General features: G+C 40.9%; 1 protein-coding gene across 3 annotated transcripts in view; it reads right to left on the minus strand.

The window, feature by feature from the left end:
- Positions 1-1,878: 1,878 nt before the first annotated feature.
- Positions 1,879-20,057, minus strand: part of MTFR1 (mitochondrial fission regulator 1) — a 37,770-nt gene continuing 19,591 nt past the window's right edge. Inside the window, exons 3-7 of one of the 3 annotated variants that reach the window (XM_084621298.1) lie at positions 14,099-14,217; positions 8,896-9,137; positions 5,499-5,739; positions 5,145-5,313; positions 1,879-3,702 (exon numbers count right to left, since the gene is read on the minus strand). In XM_084621298.1, the coding sequence (XP_084477424.1) occupies positions 3,643-3,702; positions 5,145-5,313; positions 5,499-5,739; positions 8,896-9,137; positions 14,099-14,217 (831 nt within the window). In that variant the 3' untranslated portion in view covers positions 1,879-3,642. The remainder of the gene's footprint in view (positions 3,703-5,144; positions 5,314-5,498; positions 5,740-8,895; positions 9,138-14,098; positions 14,218-20,057) is intronic. The other 2 variants (XM_084621297.1, XM_084621296.1) reach the window with 2 other exon arrangements.

A 20,057-nucleotide genomic window follows, 5' to 3' on the forward strand; every position in this document is an offset into this window, starting at 1 on the left:
AATTACATGTGCTACAGGTCTGATAAATTAGGATTACAATTGAAATATCTCATTTGACAATTTGACTCATGGGCTATGAAATTAGTAAGGTTGGGACCATGTTACAAACCTTAAGATACTGTTTCTATAGGCAGTGCAATATGAAGGTAAATATTAACCTGATTTTGGAGGGTGTGAGGAAGCAAAATGCAAGGTTAACAATATGGACTAGCTTCATAATGAGATATAGGCATTACAATGCCTAACTTGTAGGCACCTAGAAAAACACTCGGATTCCTAAAGTCTAGGTAAGCCACCACAATAGGCAGCTGCCTGCCTAAACTAATCAACGGGAGATGCTGACTAGAGCCATGTTTCCTAAACCCTGCCCCTCTCCTCAAATCAGGCACTTTTTTTTTTTTTTTGGAGGGGGGGCAGAAATGAGGATTGCTGTCCACCTTAATTTAACCTAGTTGTCAAAGCACTCCCTCTGTATGTGCAAGACCTGGGTTGATTTCTGCCTGCAGGGGGAGAAAAAATTTGAGCAGGTGTCTTTCACCTCTCAGTGCTCTAACCATTTGAGAATGACCTATTCTGCAGTGGGTCTTCCTCTAATCTCTGTTTGAAGCTGTTCCACTGTATATAAATACATACTCACTGGAACAGGGGAACTGGCTCCTGGGTCTCCTACCTGGGAGTGTCCTAACCACCAGCATTACTCATTCTCCTCTCTCTGGCCCTATGACTTTATACACCCTGGATAGTTTCAACAGGAGAGCATGAGAAAGACCTGTATCAGAATAGCCCCAATCATTTGCACACTTTCTGGAGCGGTTGGAGATGACTGTTCAAATCCTCCTTTTCACCATAGTCCCCACCAATCAGGCAGAGGGGGAAATTAAACCTGGAGCTATATAGTCCTGCGGGAGTGATCCAACTACTGGGCTCATAAGCACCTCCTTACAGAGTTTGAATGGGCCCTGAACTGCTAGGTGGCCTCAGCTCCTGCCAACTGGATTGGGCCCTGCAGATGGATGCTTATCTTCCCCTGCTTTGTGTATCGTGCCAGGGCACAAATGTCTGGCTGCCTAGAATGAGGCAGCCGTGTACATGCCCAGAGACAAAAACTTAAGCACTGATTTTAGGTGCCTACAGAGGTAGGAGGAAACAACACAGGTGTTTTCTGAGTGCCAGGGGCACTTAGAATGATCCACTGAAAAGGTGCCTTGGATTGTATAGCATTGGGTGGAACCTGCTGATTTGCAAACCTCTACGTGTGTCAAGCCAAGGAAACAGGCTAACCCACCTGAAAGCATGGTTACTGAGGGGTCTGGGAGAAAAAAAGTCTTGTGGAGGAGGGGAAGGAAATGCTAATCAATGTTATTGAGGAATGGATCTCTGAACTCCTCTACATAACTAAGAGGAAGGAAGTCTGGAAGAATCCATACTTAGGCACCAAAAGTAAAAATGAAGCGGCCTTTGCTCACTTGCCTCCATAGAACAAGCAGCTGCAATTTAAATTCAAATACCCACACTGCTTTTCCCAGCCTGTTTCCACCATGCTGCTGTGCAGGAGTAGCAGGTTTTCATAATCCGGTGACATAGGAGTAAAGTGCCATACTGGAGCTGGATACTTTTAATATCTTAGGAGGATGCAACTAGACTCCCTTCAGAGCTCTACCACTTCTGAATTTGTTTTCAGACTGACCATTTCTCCCCGCAAAGCCAGCCAACTAATGCACATATGATCAAGACAGACAGTGCCAAAGTCAAGTCAGCATTTTGTTTTTTCTATTTTGTACATCTCAGTGTAGCACTAAATACAAAACACTCTTTGGAGACCAAGTAATAGGACTTTGCTCTTCTAAATGCTTTGAACAATATTTTTTTCAAAGTAAGAGGAATTTTTAGTTAACTTTTTTTTTTTTACTTTTAAACAGTTTTGTAAATACAAACACTTTGAAGTATTACATCAGAAATAAAGCCCTTGTTGATCATACTCTTTACATCTCAATTTGTTAATACTGACTAGCATGTAGGTGGATGGAAAATGCTGCACTTTTCCAGTAGTTGGAGGGAGAGGGGGGAAAAAAAGTTTCAAGAACAAGCACTCACATCACAACTCCAGTAGCCAGCTGTTCCTTTAGAACGAGATTGCTGACTCACCTTCTCTATCTGTATTTATCCACATTCAAAAGAAACTTGCTGTCAGTTTACTTGATATATAGCCAAGCTAGATCTGTTGTGTTCCTGCTTGTTAGTCCTGTGAATGCCAGAATGTTTTCTACCCAATTTTTCAATACTTGAGAAAACTGGATTGCATTTGTGTACAAAAAGCCTCAGATTGTTTTCCCCTGATGATCCAAGCTCGGTGCTGATCAGGAGAACAAAGCTGCCATACAGCAGGTACCTAGAGGATTTCCCCAGGTGGTCCTCAGGTGACCCACACCAATGCTTTCCTGGAACTAGTGCAGGGATTGTAGTCAAAATATCCCTGACTGCTGAAATATTATCGTGGGGCCATGGGCAGTTATCACAAATAAGGGTAGCCTTCAGTCTCTTCTGTTTTATGCTAAGGGACTGACCCAGCACAAGACCGCCCCATTAACTGTGTAGAGGGTAAAAACATCTCTCCTGTGTGTCAGGCACTCCCCAGCTGCAACAGAGATCAGAGCCTCTGAAAGCAGTAAGATTTTACTGACAAACACCCTATAGTTCATTTTATAAGCACTCCATTTCTTCTCATCTCTACTACTTTGTGACTTCCACATTTGCTCACTCAGACACATACCCTGACATTCTGTCTGAAGTATCTTAATCTACACTGCTATTCTACCCTATTTCACACACATTGGTCTACCTTTTGACAGAGGACTGAACCTGAAGCTAGCTGTGGCCAGTTGCTCAAGATCAAATTCACCTTTAAGGCACTATATGTATTGGAGGGAAAAAACAGAACATTCTGCATTGAGAGAAGGGCAATCTCATTTGAGAAATCTTGCTATTTTTGAAATGCTCTATTCCATACCACTCAGCTTTGTAACAAGTAAAATCAATGAAGCTTATCAGAGATTATCTGTTTCTCCATTATTAACTGAATAGTTTCATACCCTTGCATGAACTGTTTATGCTTTTTAGGCTAAAACCAGCAAAAGCTGTGTTAAACTAATGAGATCTCATTTGGAACAGAAGTTGCTAGTCTCAAACTAAATTCTGCAGCGAAAGAAACTTGTTACATCAGCTATTACATGAGAGAGAAAATGACTGACGGTACTTCATTCCCATTATTATCATTTACACGAACTGTCTGAAGACTGTCAGTCACGTATATAAAAACATTTGTACAGATAAATTAGTGTTAAAACCACCACAGAAAAAAGTCTTAGTATTTTAGGTATTGAAAGCTAGATTTTAAAGTTTACTTTATAGGTTTAAAAACTTGTACTGTCTCTCAACTCAACCCTCTTGTTAAAAGTCACATAAGGACAAGTACCTCTAGACCTCAGAATGTAAAACAAAGGCACTACGTTTTTATAATTTTATATCAGTATTTTTTTTTGGTTTGTTTTGTAGGAGGGCACTAAATACCAAAAGACACTTACTACATAACACTGATTTCTAATAAAAGCAGCTGAATAGTCTCTTGTAGTGATATAAAAGTAGTTAAGATTTTTCAATTAAAGTCTTCATTTTTCCTGTAGGCTTCAGCATGTGTGGTCCAAACTGAAAAGGGAAAAACAAGTACATTACAATATGTACAGATCCTGGAAATTGTAGCATCATTTTATAATCCAAATTCATAAGTGACCCTAGAACTCAAGCAGAGGCCACCCATCATTTGTCCACTTTGCCTTGCTGCCATGGATGCAAATGGGATTAGATTTAGATGCATTTTACCCACAAAGTTAACTAGAAATTGTCTCACAGGGGAAATGCATATCAGGAACCAAGTGAAGTTACTCAGATCAACCAGATGACTCCGCTCCCAGAACAAGCCTGTTGACAGATTTTTTCCTGCACCTGTTGCAAGTCCTCTGTAAATCACGTATAATGAAATGTGAGGACCAGACGGGGGGGAGGGAGGAGAAGGCTGCCTAAGGGCCACTCCCAGTAACTGATAAGGTTAAAAATGTTACTAGACCACAACTAGTGTTGGTCACCACCACAATATTCTCTGTCAAAGGCTTCCAGCCGGTTCCATTAGCCTCTGATGTTTACCATCCAATCCCTTGCCCCAACAAAAGATGGATCACAGTCTCAGAGTGGAAATAGTAATGAACATTCCATGCCACAAGTCAAATATTAATTCCATGTTCTCTCAAGTCTTGTGACATTTGTGCTCTTAAAATTCCCAGCTCCTGGAGGCAAGTAATCAAGTAATAATAGCCCTTGTTACAAAAAATTATAGCCCTCATGGTTGTAGAGAAGAAATGTGACCTGAATGTACACCAGAAAACCCAACCTTTATTATTTTAAGTCTCCTGATTTTTGAGTGCTTATGGTTGGTAATCTAGTTCTTCCTCAATCAGGCCCAGAACACAACTAGCTGTATGAGTAAGGTTATTAGGCTTTCCACCTCTTTTGTTGTTTGCTTTCACTTTTGTTTTCCAAGCTGAGTGAAGTGCAAGAGATTAATCTGATCATTTATTTGTTCTCCCTTTCTAGCCCACAATGCTCAATGACTGCTTATCAGACTGCAGGCAAAGTTTACTGCCCAGCAAAACTGGATTTCACTAGAAATGCAGAGAGATGCATTGCAGGCACTACTTGAAAGAATTTCTGAACACTTACCATTGGAGTTTCACTTCAATTTCAATCTTTTTAAAACACAATTTAATGAGTTTTCCCAGCACCATGATTAATGTATTTTTAAAATGGAACCCAGCTGTCTTTTAAGGTCTTAGTGATACAATAAAACCTCTCTAGCCTGCTCATGGTTTACCTGGTCAGCAGAAGCCCGAGATAAAGTTGCCCCCTACAGTGCTTTGAATGACCGTCTCTCCACTCCCCAGCACTGCTGATGCACAAGCCAAGCTTTCTGGATTCTCACTGGGGTTCTGTGGAGCTGGTCTGAGAGCCAGCTAAGGTTTCTGAAGAGAGATTTACCTCAGCTTTAATGTATGTAGGACCGAATCCCAGGATGTGTCCAGAATCTCAATACTCACCAGCATCATTTCAGACTTTGCCTTTGTTTCAGACTCTGGAATCTGTTTTTCTGTTTCACTTTGGTTATCACTTCTGTATCGATAAGCAAATTTCTTTTTGAGAGCTTCAGCTATTAGTGCTACAGGATCAGTCGGGTCAGGTGATTTGCATGTTGCGCCTTCTGCTGGTCTTCAAAGGGAAAGGGAAATTAACAGTCACAGCAAGTCTTTAGAATGTAGTTAGAGCATCTTTGCATTCCCCTGCTGCCTTTCAAATGTTAGATCAGCAACAGTCCAAAATTCAAATGTTTCTCCATGAAAACTATTGAGTAAGACTTTGCATTAATAAAATAACACAAGTTATTGTGTACTCACCTTTTCACTGCACGCAGTTTGACACTGTTCATGTCTTTGAGGATCTCTAACATATTTGGTATTTCAGGCTTCTTTGGACCATTATCTATCAAAGTCTGTCCCGCGTTTATTTTCTTGCCTTTCCGCTCTTTAATGAGATCAACAGCAGACATACTCCGATGTACCCCAGGAGGTGGAAGAGGCGGTGGAGGAGGAGGAGGTGGTGGTGGTGCAGGAGCTGATGCAGTAGGACTTAATCCAGCTAAAACACACCAAGACATTCATTCCCCGTAAGAACTAAATGCCCTTTTAAAGAAAGCTTGATACATTAAGTATTTTGAAAAGGAACAGATTTGCTGCATATCAATTTATTTTTTCCTCAAAAGGTTGTCTTGTCACAAGACCACTGGCCCAGTTTAAGTCCTAAACCGCCTAAAAATGACAGCATTAAAACAATCACCTCAGCTAATTACTGTTCCAAAAGGATGTTCAGTTCCCAGTTCAGATACTAACAGTAGATGCACATCCATGTCAGACCTACAAAACTTGTTCAACACCAGGACCTGTTTCCACCAACTCTGCCCCTTGTTGGGGTCTATCAGTATTTAATGATGCTTGGAGAGAGTTTGAAAGGCAATGCAAAGTTATATTCTTAAGGCAGCCACTGTGTCTGGAAGAAATCACCGTTTAGAAATAATTTTACACATTAATAACAGTTTGGCCGGACAACAGCAATGAATGCATCCCAAGTAAAAATTCCAATTATACTTGTCATTTGCCAAGACAAGATTCTAAATGAAATTGCTTATTGACTGTAATCACAATCCCTAGATAAGCAGTAGTTATTCGTGCTAATTATTTTCAGAAAGGACTTCTCTTGTGAGATTCTTAACCCTGAATGGCAGAGGTCAGAAAGTTGTGTGAAGCCCAGTTAAAAAGTCTTCACCTTGTTTCTGTTACCGCCCATGTTTTTCTTTAAGTTTTTTGAATGTCTTCTTAAGACTCAAGAGGAGAGATTCGGCAACTGACTGAACCAATTAGGTTGTAACAAAAATCTAAAATTAAAGCTTCTTGCACCACTTTAGGTGAATATTAAGTCAGTGTTACAGAAGTCACCAAAGATATTACACAGGTCTTGGCAGAGAGTGAGAACTTCCCAAGTGTTTTGTTTCTAAAAGACGTCTATGGAATTTAAGTCGCTGACTCTGCTCATGCAAATTGGGACCTTATTTTTATTTAACAAAAATCTTCACCCCACCCACCCTTAATTAATCTTAAAAGTGAACCAAACCAACTATCTTGGACAGACAGATGTATAATGTTAACATATTTAAAGCAGTTACCATATTCTACCAGAAGAGGGAGGTAAAGGAAAATGTTATTTAAATTAAAATCTAGATGAAAGCCTTCTACTGAACAGAAGGAAAAAAATCACACCTAGAAAAAATATTAACCAAGGGCATGTGTCATTTAGGTGATTATTAGCATTTTAGCAATTTGGTATGTTTAGAAGTGTGTTAATTTCAAGCTACTGTTGCTGTCAAAAGGAGGAATGGAACTGAATTATCTTTCAAACTATTTCAGTGCAATGAGTCAATTGCACATACAGTGGTCACATTATTTCCCTATTCGCTCCCAGATTTGGATACTGAACTCAACCTTGTCAGGAGAGCCAGCATTCATGATCTAATGGCTAAAGCCCAGGAAAGAATCAGTATACCTTTATTCCCAGCTTTCCCACACACCTGCTAGGTGACTGTGGCCAAAGTCACTTAACCTCTAACGCAGTTTCTCACCCTTCATTCCTATCTGTAATGGATACAGAATACAAAATAGGCCCTACTATCCTTGTGAGCTGCAACAATTCAAGTTTGTAAAGCACGCCAAGTATCTCAGTGGAAGGTGCTATATAATATAAAGTATTGTTGGGGTTCGGAGGGATGCTGACTATGGGACTGAGGTTAGGACATTCATATCAGGGGCCCTGTATGATTTTTAGCTTCCATCTGAACAGAAATTGGCACTCAAGAGCCCTCAGACCAACATCTGATCCCAAGAATGGCTCCTGTAGCAATTCAACCCTTTCCTCCTGCCCCAAAGCCCTTGTGTGTTATTGAACTGACTTATATGAGCCCATTTTCATGGGGAGGATTTAACTTGTGAACTTCTGCCCCAGAGACAAGTGAGTCAATGATATTAGAAACCAATACTAAAAAATAAGCAGCCATTGTAACAAGTTACAATTCTCTGAAGAGTACTAGGTCTGTTATAAGCTGTGAGAAGATATCACAGGTACCGTGCTTACTTATTCTTAGTCATGTAATAAGCACTGAAGTTCGTTAGAGATTTCTGCTGTCCTTGAACATTTCTAGCAACATGTCACTGTTTCGTAAGCCATTTGAAATATGTATTATATTCCAAAAGCATATTTAGTATCTCAGTGACACTAGACCTCATGACATATTATTGATACTCTGGGACTTAAGTATCCTTATAATACTTAACAGATATATTATGCCTTTGGTTTCATTCATATTTGCGCCAAGCTTTGTTCTAGAAATCCTATTAAATGCTAATTATCTGCAGAATTCAGAACTCAAGACACTCTGCACAAATATTTGAAGAAATGATTTTTAAAAGTAGGAAATATAAGAATCTGGAGGTGTTGGTCCCCCTCTACCATTGGAGAAACATCTGTGTGGTCCCTGTTAGTATACTGTACCCACTCTCTTGAACGTGTTAAGTGAAAATAACGTGAAGTCCAGGCAGAAGGAGGAGTTAATACTAAACCTGATCTGCAGAAGGTTAGGATAGTGAATATCTGAAGTCTCATCTATTTGATATTTAATAGATAAATTTTGACCACCAGTCAGGCAGGTTTTTGGGAGTTGCCATCACACCACTACACGCACGTCTATCAGCTACGACTTGGTGGTGAAAAACACCATTTGCTCTTTACAATGGAAATCAGATAACATGACTACGGCTCACGGTCAATCAAGTTTTAGGTTTCCACGGTAGTTCACTACTGCATATGAATAAACCCATTCATGTACAACTAGGCTAGTAAAGGGCACACACTGTTTTCCTCTCACAGGTTTCAATTTCCATCCCACAACTCCAGATGGAATTTTAAAAAAAAGAGCCTTTTACCCATCACCTGCAAGTTTACTTTGTACTGTAGTTTCACAGTAAGACAGCACAGATATCCTGGAATCAAGCCTCAGTGAGGCTCTGTACAACCACTGTAAATGAAATTTGGTGCTAGCACTTCTTACAACCCTACAAACTTCACCATCAATCCTGCAATATCTCACAAAAATGATTTCATTATACTTACACGTATCGGTCAATCAGTTTTAAAAGAGCAGATTCCTTTTTAGCTAATTTGATATGAAAGTGAGACAGAGTTTAATACCTGCTGGCAGATTCTGCTGTTCTTGCAAGATTACAATTTTGGCTATTTGTGCCCTTAAACTGGCAAGTTCATTTTCTAGAGCACTAATCTTCTGCAGAGCTTCATCGTTCTTGGTCACCACACCCTTGGGGGCTGGCTCTTCTTGTAATAGGTTTGGTAAGGATACTTGTCTACCTGGTGGTCTTCCAGAGCAATATGGTTCATGTGGAAGAGGTGGAGCAGATTTTGACCAGACTTCTGATCTGTAACAAAGCAACAATTGTCACACGGGGCTGGTCTGTAGTAAGTGCTTCTACCAAGCTGCTAAGAGGAGAGAGCAAAACAGTTAAGTGTAAGCACTGAGCCAAACATTAAGATTGGACCTTCAAACCAAACTACTTACTTTTGGCCTTTTAAGGAGGAACCAAAAAACCCTCAGGTAAACATCTTCTCACCTGCTTCAGAAGTTTTTATATCCCTCTTTCTACAATGAAATATTTGCAAGTAACGTCTGGCAGAATCTGACTCATAGATCCCTAAAAACTAAAGTTGAAGTGGCATTGGTTTTAAGTTTTTGTTGTTTGTTTGTGTGTGTTTTTTTGGGGGGGCGGAACGGGGGGGGAAGAGAGGATGGAATGCTGCCTCAGAAACACTGAGAGCCTGGTAGTGCTACAGACATTTACTAGTAATTATGATATACAAGTTATATAAGCAACAAAGATCTTGATATGAACACATTCCACCTTTGTTCTAATAGTGTGAATAAGAGAACACAAATTTAAGCTAAGGCAAGATTCAGGCTAGATATCAGGAAGGGCTTATAATCAAAAGTAATTAGTATATGAATCGGCCTAACAAAATAGTAAATACTACTAATAAAAGGGACACTATCAAGTTAAGTTAGGCCCAAAATTAAGGTTTGGTAAAAGTAAACTTTATTAATAAATGAAGAGACCTGTTTATAAAAGCTTTTTGTGATTAAAAAGCTTTCCAGTGGAATTTACACGTTCCCCTGCAGTGTTCACAACCTGATATTGCAGCACTAATGTACTGCACAATAACTTAAGTGTCATTTCATTGCCCAAGATGAAAAAGCATACTTGGAATACTTTCAGTTAAATTTGAAGTGTTAAATTAAAAGCAAGACAATAAATTTTAGCAGCCCCATGGGTTACACTAAAAAGTTAGAGATAATAGGGTTTTTGACATTCAGTGAATAAAATAGTCTCATCTAGTCTATTACTCAGCTCTTGGCAGGGCAATCAAACTCTAAGTATAAATACTATTTTTTCTAGCTCCAATCTGTTTTTCCTCTGAATGCCTTGTGCGAACAGTTACTTCTAAGTTTTCACATTTGTTTGCTTTGCTGTTGGAATGAAGCTTCTTTAAAAACTTGCCCATCACTGACAATTTTAGATTTTTTCCACCTCTGAGAATTTTTTTGTATGCAATTTGTTCCTTTTGAGATGGAATAGCTTTCCATGTTCTACAAAGTCCACTTTCCACCTATACTGTCCCACTGCATAGACAACCCTAGTTTGATAGGATTCTTCAGATTCTTGTTCTCAGAATTGTCAAGGGGCATGAAGCTTTGTGGCAAAGTTTAATGTTACAAAAGCTGTTTAGTAGGAGAATAATGCATCGTAAGAAGAACAGGGGAGAAGAGAAGCCTCATGCACTAAAAAATTCTTTTTACGAGCCCCTGCCTTCATGGTATGTAACCAGTAAAGGAATGAAAACACAGGCTGTGTTTGCTACTTCCCTTCTTATACCTGTCAAAAAAAACCCCAGAATATTTTAACACTATGATATTAAAATATAGGAAGTTTCCTGCTTATTTGATAACTTCAGATCTTGAAAGCTAGATACCAAGGTACCAGAAATACTGTTCAAGGCAATAGTACAACTAATGCTCATTACTGAGATAGAGGATTACAAGAATGAACTAAGATACTGTAGCTGCAGAAGAAAAGCCCATATATTTAATTAACTCCCACTTGAATTCTTACAATTCCTCAAGCATATCAGGATCTTGGGTTTCAGTGGCACTGCTTGGTCAAACACTGGGGAAAGAATTCTGAATAGAAATAGGACTTTTTGAAATACCTCATCTGCAGATTTCAGAGTAGCAGCCATGTTAGTCTGTATTCGCAATAAGAAAAGGAGGACTTGTGGCACCCTAGAGACTAACACATTTATTTGAGCATAAGCTTGTGTGAGCTACAGCTCACTTCATTGGATGCATCCGATGAAGTGACAGCTTATGCTCAAATAAATGTGTTAGTCTCTAAGGTGCCACAAGTGCTCATCTGCAGAATGTGCTTTAAGTTACACAGTTCATGGCCCTGGTTTAATCAGAGTTTCAGTTGTACTCTTATAGTAGTATTGGCTGCCCGGCCAATATATTTGTAGCGCTTGTTCCTATTTAAATGGAGAGAGCCCATACATGAGATTCATAGGGTCTTTTAAGGCTAAAAGGGACCCATTAGGATCTTACTTCCTGCCTAACACGTGCCATAGAACTTAACCCAGGGATAACAGACAAACAAGTAAGGTGGACGTTGCAGGCTTTGCAGCTAGTCCATCCTTCATAGAAAAGTAAATTAACTGCAGACAAAAGAATTCCCAATTGCTGTTTATTGCAGTATCTGTAATTCATACTCTATTTGTATGTTTATCACTGTTGAGAAGTGCTGAATTGACAGCAATGGAAACAATATCCACAGAATACATACTGCCTAGACAGGAGCAGGTATAGTTTTTTTGGATTCTTGGATGTCTGTCCACCCAGAGCTGTACTAAGACAAAACACTCCTCCTTTCACTCAACATCTGAACTGGTGACCTAGAGGTGGGAGGTTTCAAATCCTATTACCAGCTATCTGCAACACCCAGGTCCTGCCTATTTAATATTATTACTTTGACTTTTGAACTGGGGACCACTACTTCATAGATTGCACATTTATCTCTAATAGTTTTAGGACTGTCCTTATTTTTAAGGTAATGCAAAATTAAAATAAAATAAATGTTGTATCCTCCCAGGACAGAATTCAGGGTTTTCATAGGGTTCCTGGAACCATAAATCCTAGGTAGCATCTTGGATTTACTCCAGAGGACCTTGTCCCCTTGGTTCCCCCGACAGCTTTTAAAGCTTCATTTTGTATTGAAAAAGAACAGCTGAACACTAGCTATGTACAACTGGAATGTGAAGTATTTATTCAACATAATTAATCCATACCGATAAAATATCTGCTTAAGAGTCAACATTTCAGTGTGCGTAGGTGATGAATTTCATTGTCTGGCCTGGGGCTATTATTGCCAAGTTATTTTTACTTCCTTCAGTGCTGACTTAAATCATGCCACTGAATTTTTGAATTAACAGCACTTTATTCACACAGATTAAATGAAAGACATTCAATAATACTTCAAATTGATTTGATTTTTTAAAAAGCTTATTTAAATACTGTAGTAAAGGGACTTTATATAATAAGGTACTTTGATGCACAGTAAGTTTATTGAAATATATTTGTTTCAGTAGAACATTTGGAATTTACCACTTGAAAAATACATGTCTGAAATGTGACTATAGCATTCAGTGTACAGGGGGACAAAATGATGTGCAGTTTAGTTCAGCAAGGCTGTTAATAGATCTGTTTTTGACAGTGTAGAGAAAGTGGATCTCATCCTCTGTAAGCAGGTATATATATTGACATAGGGACATAAGCATGCATAGTGAACTACTTGTTAAGCATTTTATGGGAAGTAGATATTGCAAATAAATATCTTTATATTTATGTGGGCTTCTTGGACCAGGGATTGCCCTTCTAGAGAGTGTTTGAAAGCAACCTACTGAACATTACTGTAATTAATGTTAAATATTTCACATGTACAAGTAACAAGCCAAATTTAAGACCCTGCCTAACGAAGTAATTTTTAGAGCTACCCTGTAACTCACCATTTGCCGTCCAGCTGTCAACTTTTGAGTTCAAGGATGAGATCACTTTACACAATGTTCCTTAGTGAGTTCTCCCCAAATAGCAATTTCAACTAACAATACCCAAGTTCCACAACAATCTGTAGGTGCTTCCTTGAAGCAAAGAGCTGCTCTTCCCATTGATACTATAAAGCTGAATGACTGTACAACTCAGCTCTTACACAAGAGCCCAGGAGTTGAACAGCCATTCCTTGTGCTGAAATGTACCTATCAAAGGGATTTATCTCTGAAAAGTCAAGTTGATGGATTTCTGCTATTCCCTTTGGAGTTATTGACATTAACAGTGGCTTGCAGCCATATTCCTATTATGCAATATTTCACTATAGCACGTTGTGTTGGAGGGCACTGAGGTCATCACTAAATGCATGCTTTTAAAACAGGTGTCCTTTGGAGGAAGCTACTACATCTGTGAATACCAAAGCCATCAATCAGGGCCCTCAGATGCTTCTTATTTAAAGTAAACAGAAACCTGGTCTATTCTAGAAAGCCTATGCCACTGAAGCCTGCACCAGCATGACTGAACCAGTGAAACCTGTAATAATACAGTGTCCACAAGAGCCATCTCATTCCATGTGTATACAGAGCACTATACCCATAAAAACACTCCCTGCCCATTGCAGTAGTACCTGTCCTACAGCTATGGGCGAGGCTCCCTAGTCACTGCCTGCCCATTTTCATGCTTATAAAAATTAAGTACAAAATGCAAGTGTGTGTGTGTTTTTACAAGCACAAGTGTCTCTGCTCTGCACTGCAGAGACTTAACCAGAGAGGTCAGTAGAGGCAGGTCAGATATTGTGGGACACTACCAGAAAGACCAATTGCACAAGTGTAGCTGAATCCCCATTGCTTGTTTAGCACTGCAATCCCACAGAAGCAAGATTCAGGACCAGCAGCAATAACCCCTGCTCAAAGCAAGTGCAGCAACAACAAAAACAAGAGAGCGTTGACGATGGTCTCATATCATAGAGAGCATTTGTGTGGGGACACAATAGTGATATGGGTGCCTTCAATGCTAGAATTATCTAGTGCATAGCCTGTCTTTCCTGGATCAAAGCCCCATGTCCGCTCAAGTTGTGGTTCTTCCATTCATAAACCTGACTTCAGTTTCTTCCCTCCTTGCTCCCCACAATACTGAAATGCTTGCACACCTATAGTGTTAAGTACACTAGACAGCAAGTGCTACGATTTGAAGGGAACCTATGATGAAATTGAGGAGATTTAACAAACATACCTGAGCCTTGTGGAGACTTCACCTTCTTCTTGCACAATCCATCCCACATCTGCAAAAGAGGCTACCGTGTCTTCTCTGAGCTGTTTAGAGTGGTTTATTTCTGTAGAGTGAGAGGTAACCTAGAATTTTCAAGACAAAAGTTATTTTTTTAAAGTTAATAAGGGATTGTTCCTTTTGAAAGCACTCTCCAAACCATTTTATAGTTGCATTTGAAGGAGTACAAGAGCTTGATACTGTATGTAGCTATCAAGATACACACAAGACACCAGGGATCTTAGCATACTTGGCACTAAGATAGTATCCAAAGCCCACTAAAGTTAAGGACTTCCATAAGCATTGGATCGGGCCCCTTGTTTTTACTGAGATTATTTTTGCTATTTAAAAAGGTCATGACAAGTTTCCTAGGCTATACCAGCTTATTTAGCACTATAAAGCCAATGCAAGTTATTTGTTATATAGGAGATAAGCCACAAAGTACTTCACTGGCACAGGCAGGCAAAGTATTCCAAGTCTACAAACAGTCACCACTCAATTATATTATATTAAATCAAACGTTTTAATAGTCAATTTAATAGGGTCACTAGAACTTCCTATTTTGATCAGATTTATTTAATGTCATTTATTTTGAAAGTGAAATATTTTAGGTGGTACTTGACCCTTCCCTCCTTCAAAACTGATGTGCTCTCTGCAAATGTCAGGGCTTGAAAGAAGTTAGTATTTACATGACCACTGCAGAAATTAGAAAACTGAAAAAAACTGACACAAGTGAGTTATTGAAACTTCCCCGTCCAACCATTACAAGTCTTTTCATGTGCAAGAGGGAGGGAAGAGATGGGAGGGAATGGGGACACGACACTAAGGTTTTAACAAATTGTCTGTCCCTGTGAGCCCCGTACCAAACAAACTCAAACTGCTTTTAAAATGGGATCTGTTGTATTTGTTTAAAAACTTTGCAGTCATGGGGCAGACAAAGCTCCAGAGACTGGAACTGTTTGTACAACTGATTTAAACCTGCTTTCACAGGGTTTAACTAATAGATGAGAATTATTTTGGCCACCAAAACAGTCTACAGCAGCAGTTCAGACTGGCTTTAAGACCAGTTTGAAAGGCTGGAAGAGTTTCCCCAGTGAAAGCACAGCCACGTAGTTTGAACCTGTATACCCACCCCAGGTGATTACTATTACCCTCAGTACACTAGCAAACTGAAATAAAGTTGAAAGTGGTTTTCAGCAACAGTTCATCCTGACCGAACCAACAATGAAAAATGGTTTCAGTGTTATCTAGGCCAGGTAAAACCTGTTCATATTTCAGAAAGCGGGCTGGCTGTGTCTATACTTCTGAACTTCATACCTGTAACTCACCCCACTGCAGCTCTACCATTGCTAACACCAGGAGAAGCTGCAGCATAGATGGGGTGCTTTTACTACCTGCCGAAGTAGCACACCGTATCAGCTGTGGGTGAACACTTTTCACAAAGCAATCACTCTGTATCTGACTTCAGTCCTCATCCTCCAAGGAAACCTGCACAACACTTTCAAGACATGAGCCTGGGAGCTCATAAGTTTGCTATATACTAAAACTCATGGACTCAATAGAGACAGGAGATTTATGGCTTATTACAACAATCTATACTACACTAACCACCACAGCTGCCTTCCCCCTCCTTCCTTACTTCTGGGAGACTTCTGTGCCACTGCTCAATGCAGAATTTGCGCTGAATTAATGTTCTGCACAAATTTCATTGCCCCCCCACAGAATTGGTGCTGCAGAGCTGCTGGCCCCCACTTGAGACCACTGGGCCCAGTAAATAAAATACAGGACACTACTGGAGGGGCAGAGGAGGGGGAGCTGGAGGGTTCTGGGCAGCTGTGGTTACCAACATATCCTGAAGGAAGGAGGTAGAGTTCAGGAAACTCTATACAAGCCCAGGATCCAGCATAAGACTGTTTCTTTCTCTGGAGCCCTGGGCTCTGGGACAAGGGAGTGTGGGTGTCTGAGCTTGGGGGTGGGGGGACACACCCTGTGGCTGGGCTCTGGGACGAGGGTGTGCTGGTGTCTGAGACCCGAAGGGTAGAGTTTTCCCCCCCAAGATGTGCCAAGCTGACACGTATGACAAACCCAGACTGAGGTGCCCAAACAAAGCATAACAGAGAAACAGGAACTGGGTTGTTGTAGAGGTTACTTTAACTCTCTACTACTGGGGGAATCTTTTTTGTTATCTGTATTGTTACAGACATACTTATGAACAGGTATGTTGACAAATAAAATCTGCAGAATTTTGCAGTTTTTGAAATTTTTTGGCGCAGAATTCCCCCAGGGGTACATCCCTTTCCTCCCTATGACTGGAGGAGTGTTAACAGGCCACTTCACCTTGAATGTTTAGCATAAGTAAACACATCTCAGGGGATCAATCTGTCTCATCTTGTATTTAGCTGTGACACTGGGTACATTTCCCAGACTATATAGAGCAGCTCTATATATTCTGGAAAGCTTGTCTCCCTCGCTAACAGAAGTTGGTCCAATAAAAGACATCACCTCACCCACCTTGTCTCTCTAGGGGCATGGCTACACTTGCAGATGTAGAGTGCTTCGCAGAGCACAGTATGGAAAGTGCTGCAGTCTGTCCATACCGACAGCTGATAACGCACTGGCGTGGTTACATTTGCAGCACTTGCAGCGGCATTGGAAGTGGTGCATTATGGGCAGCTATCCCAGCATGCAAGTGACTGCAACATGCTTTTCAAATGGGGAGTGGGGTGGGATGGAGTGTGACAGGGAGCGTGTTGTGTGTATGTGGGGGAAGAGAGTGGGTTTTGGGGGTGCTGAGTGTGTGTCAGCATGCTATCTTGTAAGTTCAGACTCCCCCGCCTCTCTCTCACTCACTCAAGCAAACAGTAAATGTTTGCTTTTTCTCCGAGCTGTAAGCAGCCAGCTTCTCTGAAACGGAGCTTTGAAAGGGCATTTCTGCATTCCTACAGCCGATTTCACAACAATGACAAGAGTGGCCACTTGACTTAAGGGGATTATGGGACGTTTCCGGAGGCTGATCAGAGCGCAGTAATGCAGCACCTCGTTCACACTAGCACTGTGGCGCTCCAGCGAGGGCGCAGCAATCGTTATTCCACTCGCTGAGGAGGAGTACCGGCAGCGCCATAGCCGCAGAGTCAGCGTGCTCTACATGCCTTGCCAGTGTGGACGTGGAGTGAGCTAGGGCGCCCGGGGCTCCATTACTGCGCTGTAACTCGCAAGTGTAGACAAGCCCTAATATCCTGAAACCGACACAGCTACAACTCTGCATACAAACTACCACTTACGTTATCAGTAGTACTGGAGACGCTGCACCTGTAGCTGATGATGATGGAGTTCAGTAGACAAGGCTAGTAATCCTACTTACAACTCTATTAACATTGCTTCGTCTGCTTTGTAGGTAGCAGACAGGGTGAACAGGCCAAATTTGAATACGTGTTGCCACAACCGTATGTACCTGGTTGCAATGGGTGGAGCAAGGACCTGGACCCAGGCCCAGCCCCATGGCACAAGAACCACCGCTGAGGGGTAAGCGTTGGGAGAACTCGCTCTCCAACCCCTCCCCTGGGGCTTCTTTTCTGCACCCGGCCAGGAGCAGTGTGCTTGCCTAGGGCCCCACAACCCATCAGAGGGTCGGGATTTAACGATTGGGAAACACTAGCATAGAGTACTGCATTACAACTCTCACTGCTCCATTGGAGGTGTCTTTTGATTAAAAGAACCAAAAGAAGTTATGACCAGATATGACACCTGTATTCACATTAAGGGTGATAAATAGAATATCACAATTAAAATACTTCTAGCCATTTAATCCGTGTTGTCAACACGGATTTTTCTTGTGATATTGGACACACCAGGAGCTATCACCATGACAGGATTAATAGTTAAGATTCAAATAACAGAGACAATTTACTCTTACCTCAGGAACTGTGCTTTACAAAAGAGATTAAATTCTACAAATCACATTTACGTAGTCAAGTTACCTAAACATCAGTGGTGATTGAAAGCTGAATCCCACATATTTAGAAACAAGTTTTGCTGGTATACTGAGAGTTTTTTGTACTTGCCCCCCACCTTTATTTTTTTAAACTCTAAGGAGGTTTGTATGAAAACAGAATCTTTGCTGCTTGTGTGCTCTCTCTCTCTCTCTCTCTCTCATTCATATATATATATATATATATATATATATATCTTATTTCTGACCACCTTAAGATCTCCATAATAGCTAACTGCAACATCATAGATGATTTGGATGTCTAGAAAAGAAAAAAAAAAACTGCAACATGAGCTTGCTCTCTATAATTGAAGTTTTCCAAAAAGCTTTGTATGAAGCGTGAGCAAGTCTTTAAATGAAAGATTTAAAATAATGCATAATCCACCTCCAAGAATCTTTATTTTATCCTCTATTACATCAGATTTCAATACATTTTCAAGTCATATACTACTTCACCAGCCCCCTCCCCTCTGTGGCTTCCTGACTAAAGACAGCGTCTGGATCACTGCTTTAACATCATGAGCAGTGGGGAACCAGGGAGCTGACAGGCATCTCCCTGCAGGTGCTATGATGTATGATCCAGCTAGGAGAGACAGCAAGAGGCCCATGCCAACTGATCTCTTCTACAGGACACACTAGGTAGCAGGAGTTGAGCCAGGGAGGGCAGCATGCTGCTAGTGCCAGAGAGAAAGCACCCAGCTTTGACCAGCGGTCTCAGGTTTTTCTCCCCAGCTCTCAGCCCATCCAAGGCTAGGTCTACACTTGGAGTTAGGGTGGGATTCCCAGCTTGCGTACACATACTCACGTGAGTTCTCCTCAAGCTAGTGAGCTAAATATAGTCGTGTAGCTGCAGTAGCACAGGCCGTGGCAGCACAGGCTAGCTGCCCGGAGTACAGACTCTCCTGGACCCCGAGTATGTACTTGGGGATGGCTAGCCCATGTCACTGCTGCCCATGCTACTACTTGGGGTGACTAGCCCATGTTACACTGCTATTTTTTTAGCACACTAGCTCAACGAGAGCTAGCATGAGTATGTCTACGCCAGCTGGGAATCATACCCCTCGTGCCAAGTGTAGACGTAGCCTAAGTGCATAATATGTGAACATATCTACTGGAATTACTTGAGTTCCCACCCCCCTGCTCACAGACACCTCTCAAAGCTACCTCCCCTCCCTCCCCATAGAAATTAAGTACAACTGTTCTGCTCTGGGTGTTGTCACAGCACACTCCCAACCACTTTTTGCCTTCACTCAAGGTATGGCTGAAGGCACTGGAGAAATACCATCTAAAGCTTCTGAAGCTTAGAAAGTTCTGAATAAAGACTTACTAGTCTGGAATCAACACCTTGGGATATTTTAAACAAACACTGGGAATAACTTCTCTTTGAGCAAGTTAACTACATCCACGGCCACGTTTGTTGGGTTAGTGCATTAGCCTTTCACTTGGAAAGCCTCAGATGAATACTAAGGTCAAAAAAGTTTGACAAATTCAACTTATTTCCCTAGCGGATGCTTGTCTGACAAAGGCAGACAATACAATACAACTGGGAATCATTAGTGCACAGAAAAGAGACATAGGACTAGAATGTTACAATTGAACAATAGTGGATTTAAGGGTATTGGCTGAGCTGGATGAGGTAGCTTGTGCAGCTCCTCTGTATTAAGCCTGGCCCTAACTTGTACTAGTTCCTCAACTACACTCATGAATCAGGATAGACTGAGTGAGCTAGACACTCTCACTTTTACTCTTCCATATTTCCCCTTACAGCAAGTGATTTACAGTGTCAGGTGTAGTTTATATAGTACATGCATTAAGCTGCTACATTATAGGTTACTGAATACTAAGAGCCTCGCATACAATATGGAAAGTCAACTGCATCTGCCATTACATGTTTGTTTGTTTGTTTTTAATTCCAATGAAATCCTCAGAGACCAATAG

This window comes from Lepidochelys olivacea (genome assembly GCF_965140295.1).
Source record: "Lepidochelys olivacea isolate rLepOli2 genome assembly, chromosome: 2".
NCBI lineage: Eukaryota > Metazoa > Chordata > Testudines > Cheloniidae > Lepidochelys > Lepidochelys olivacea.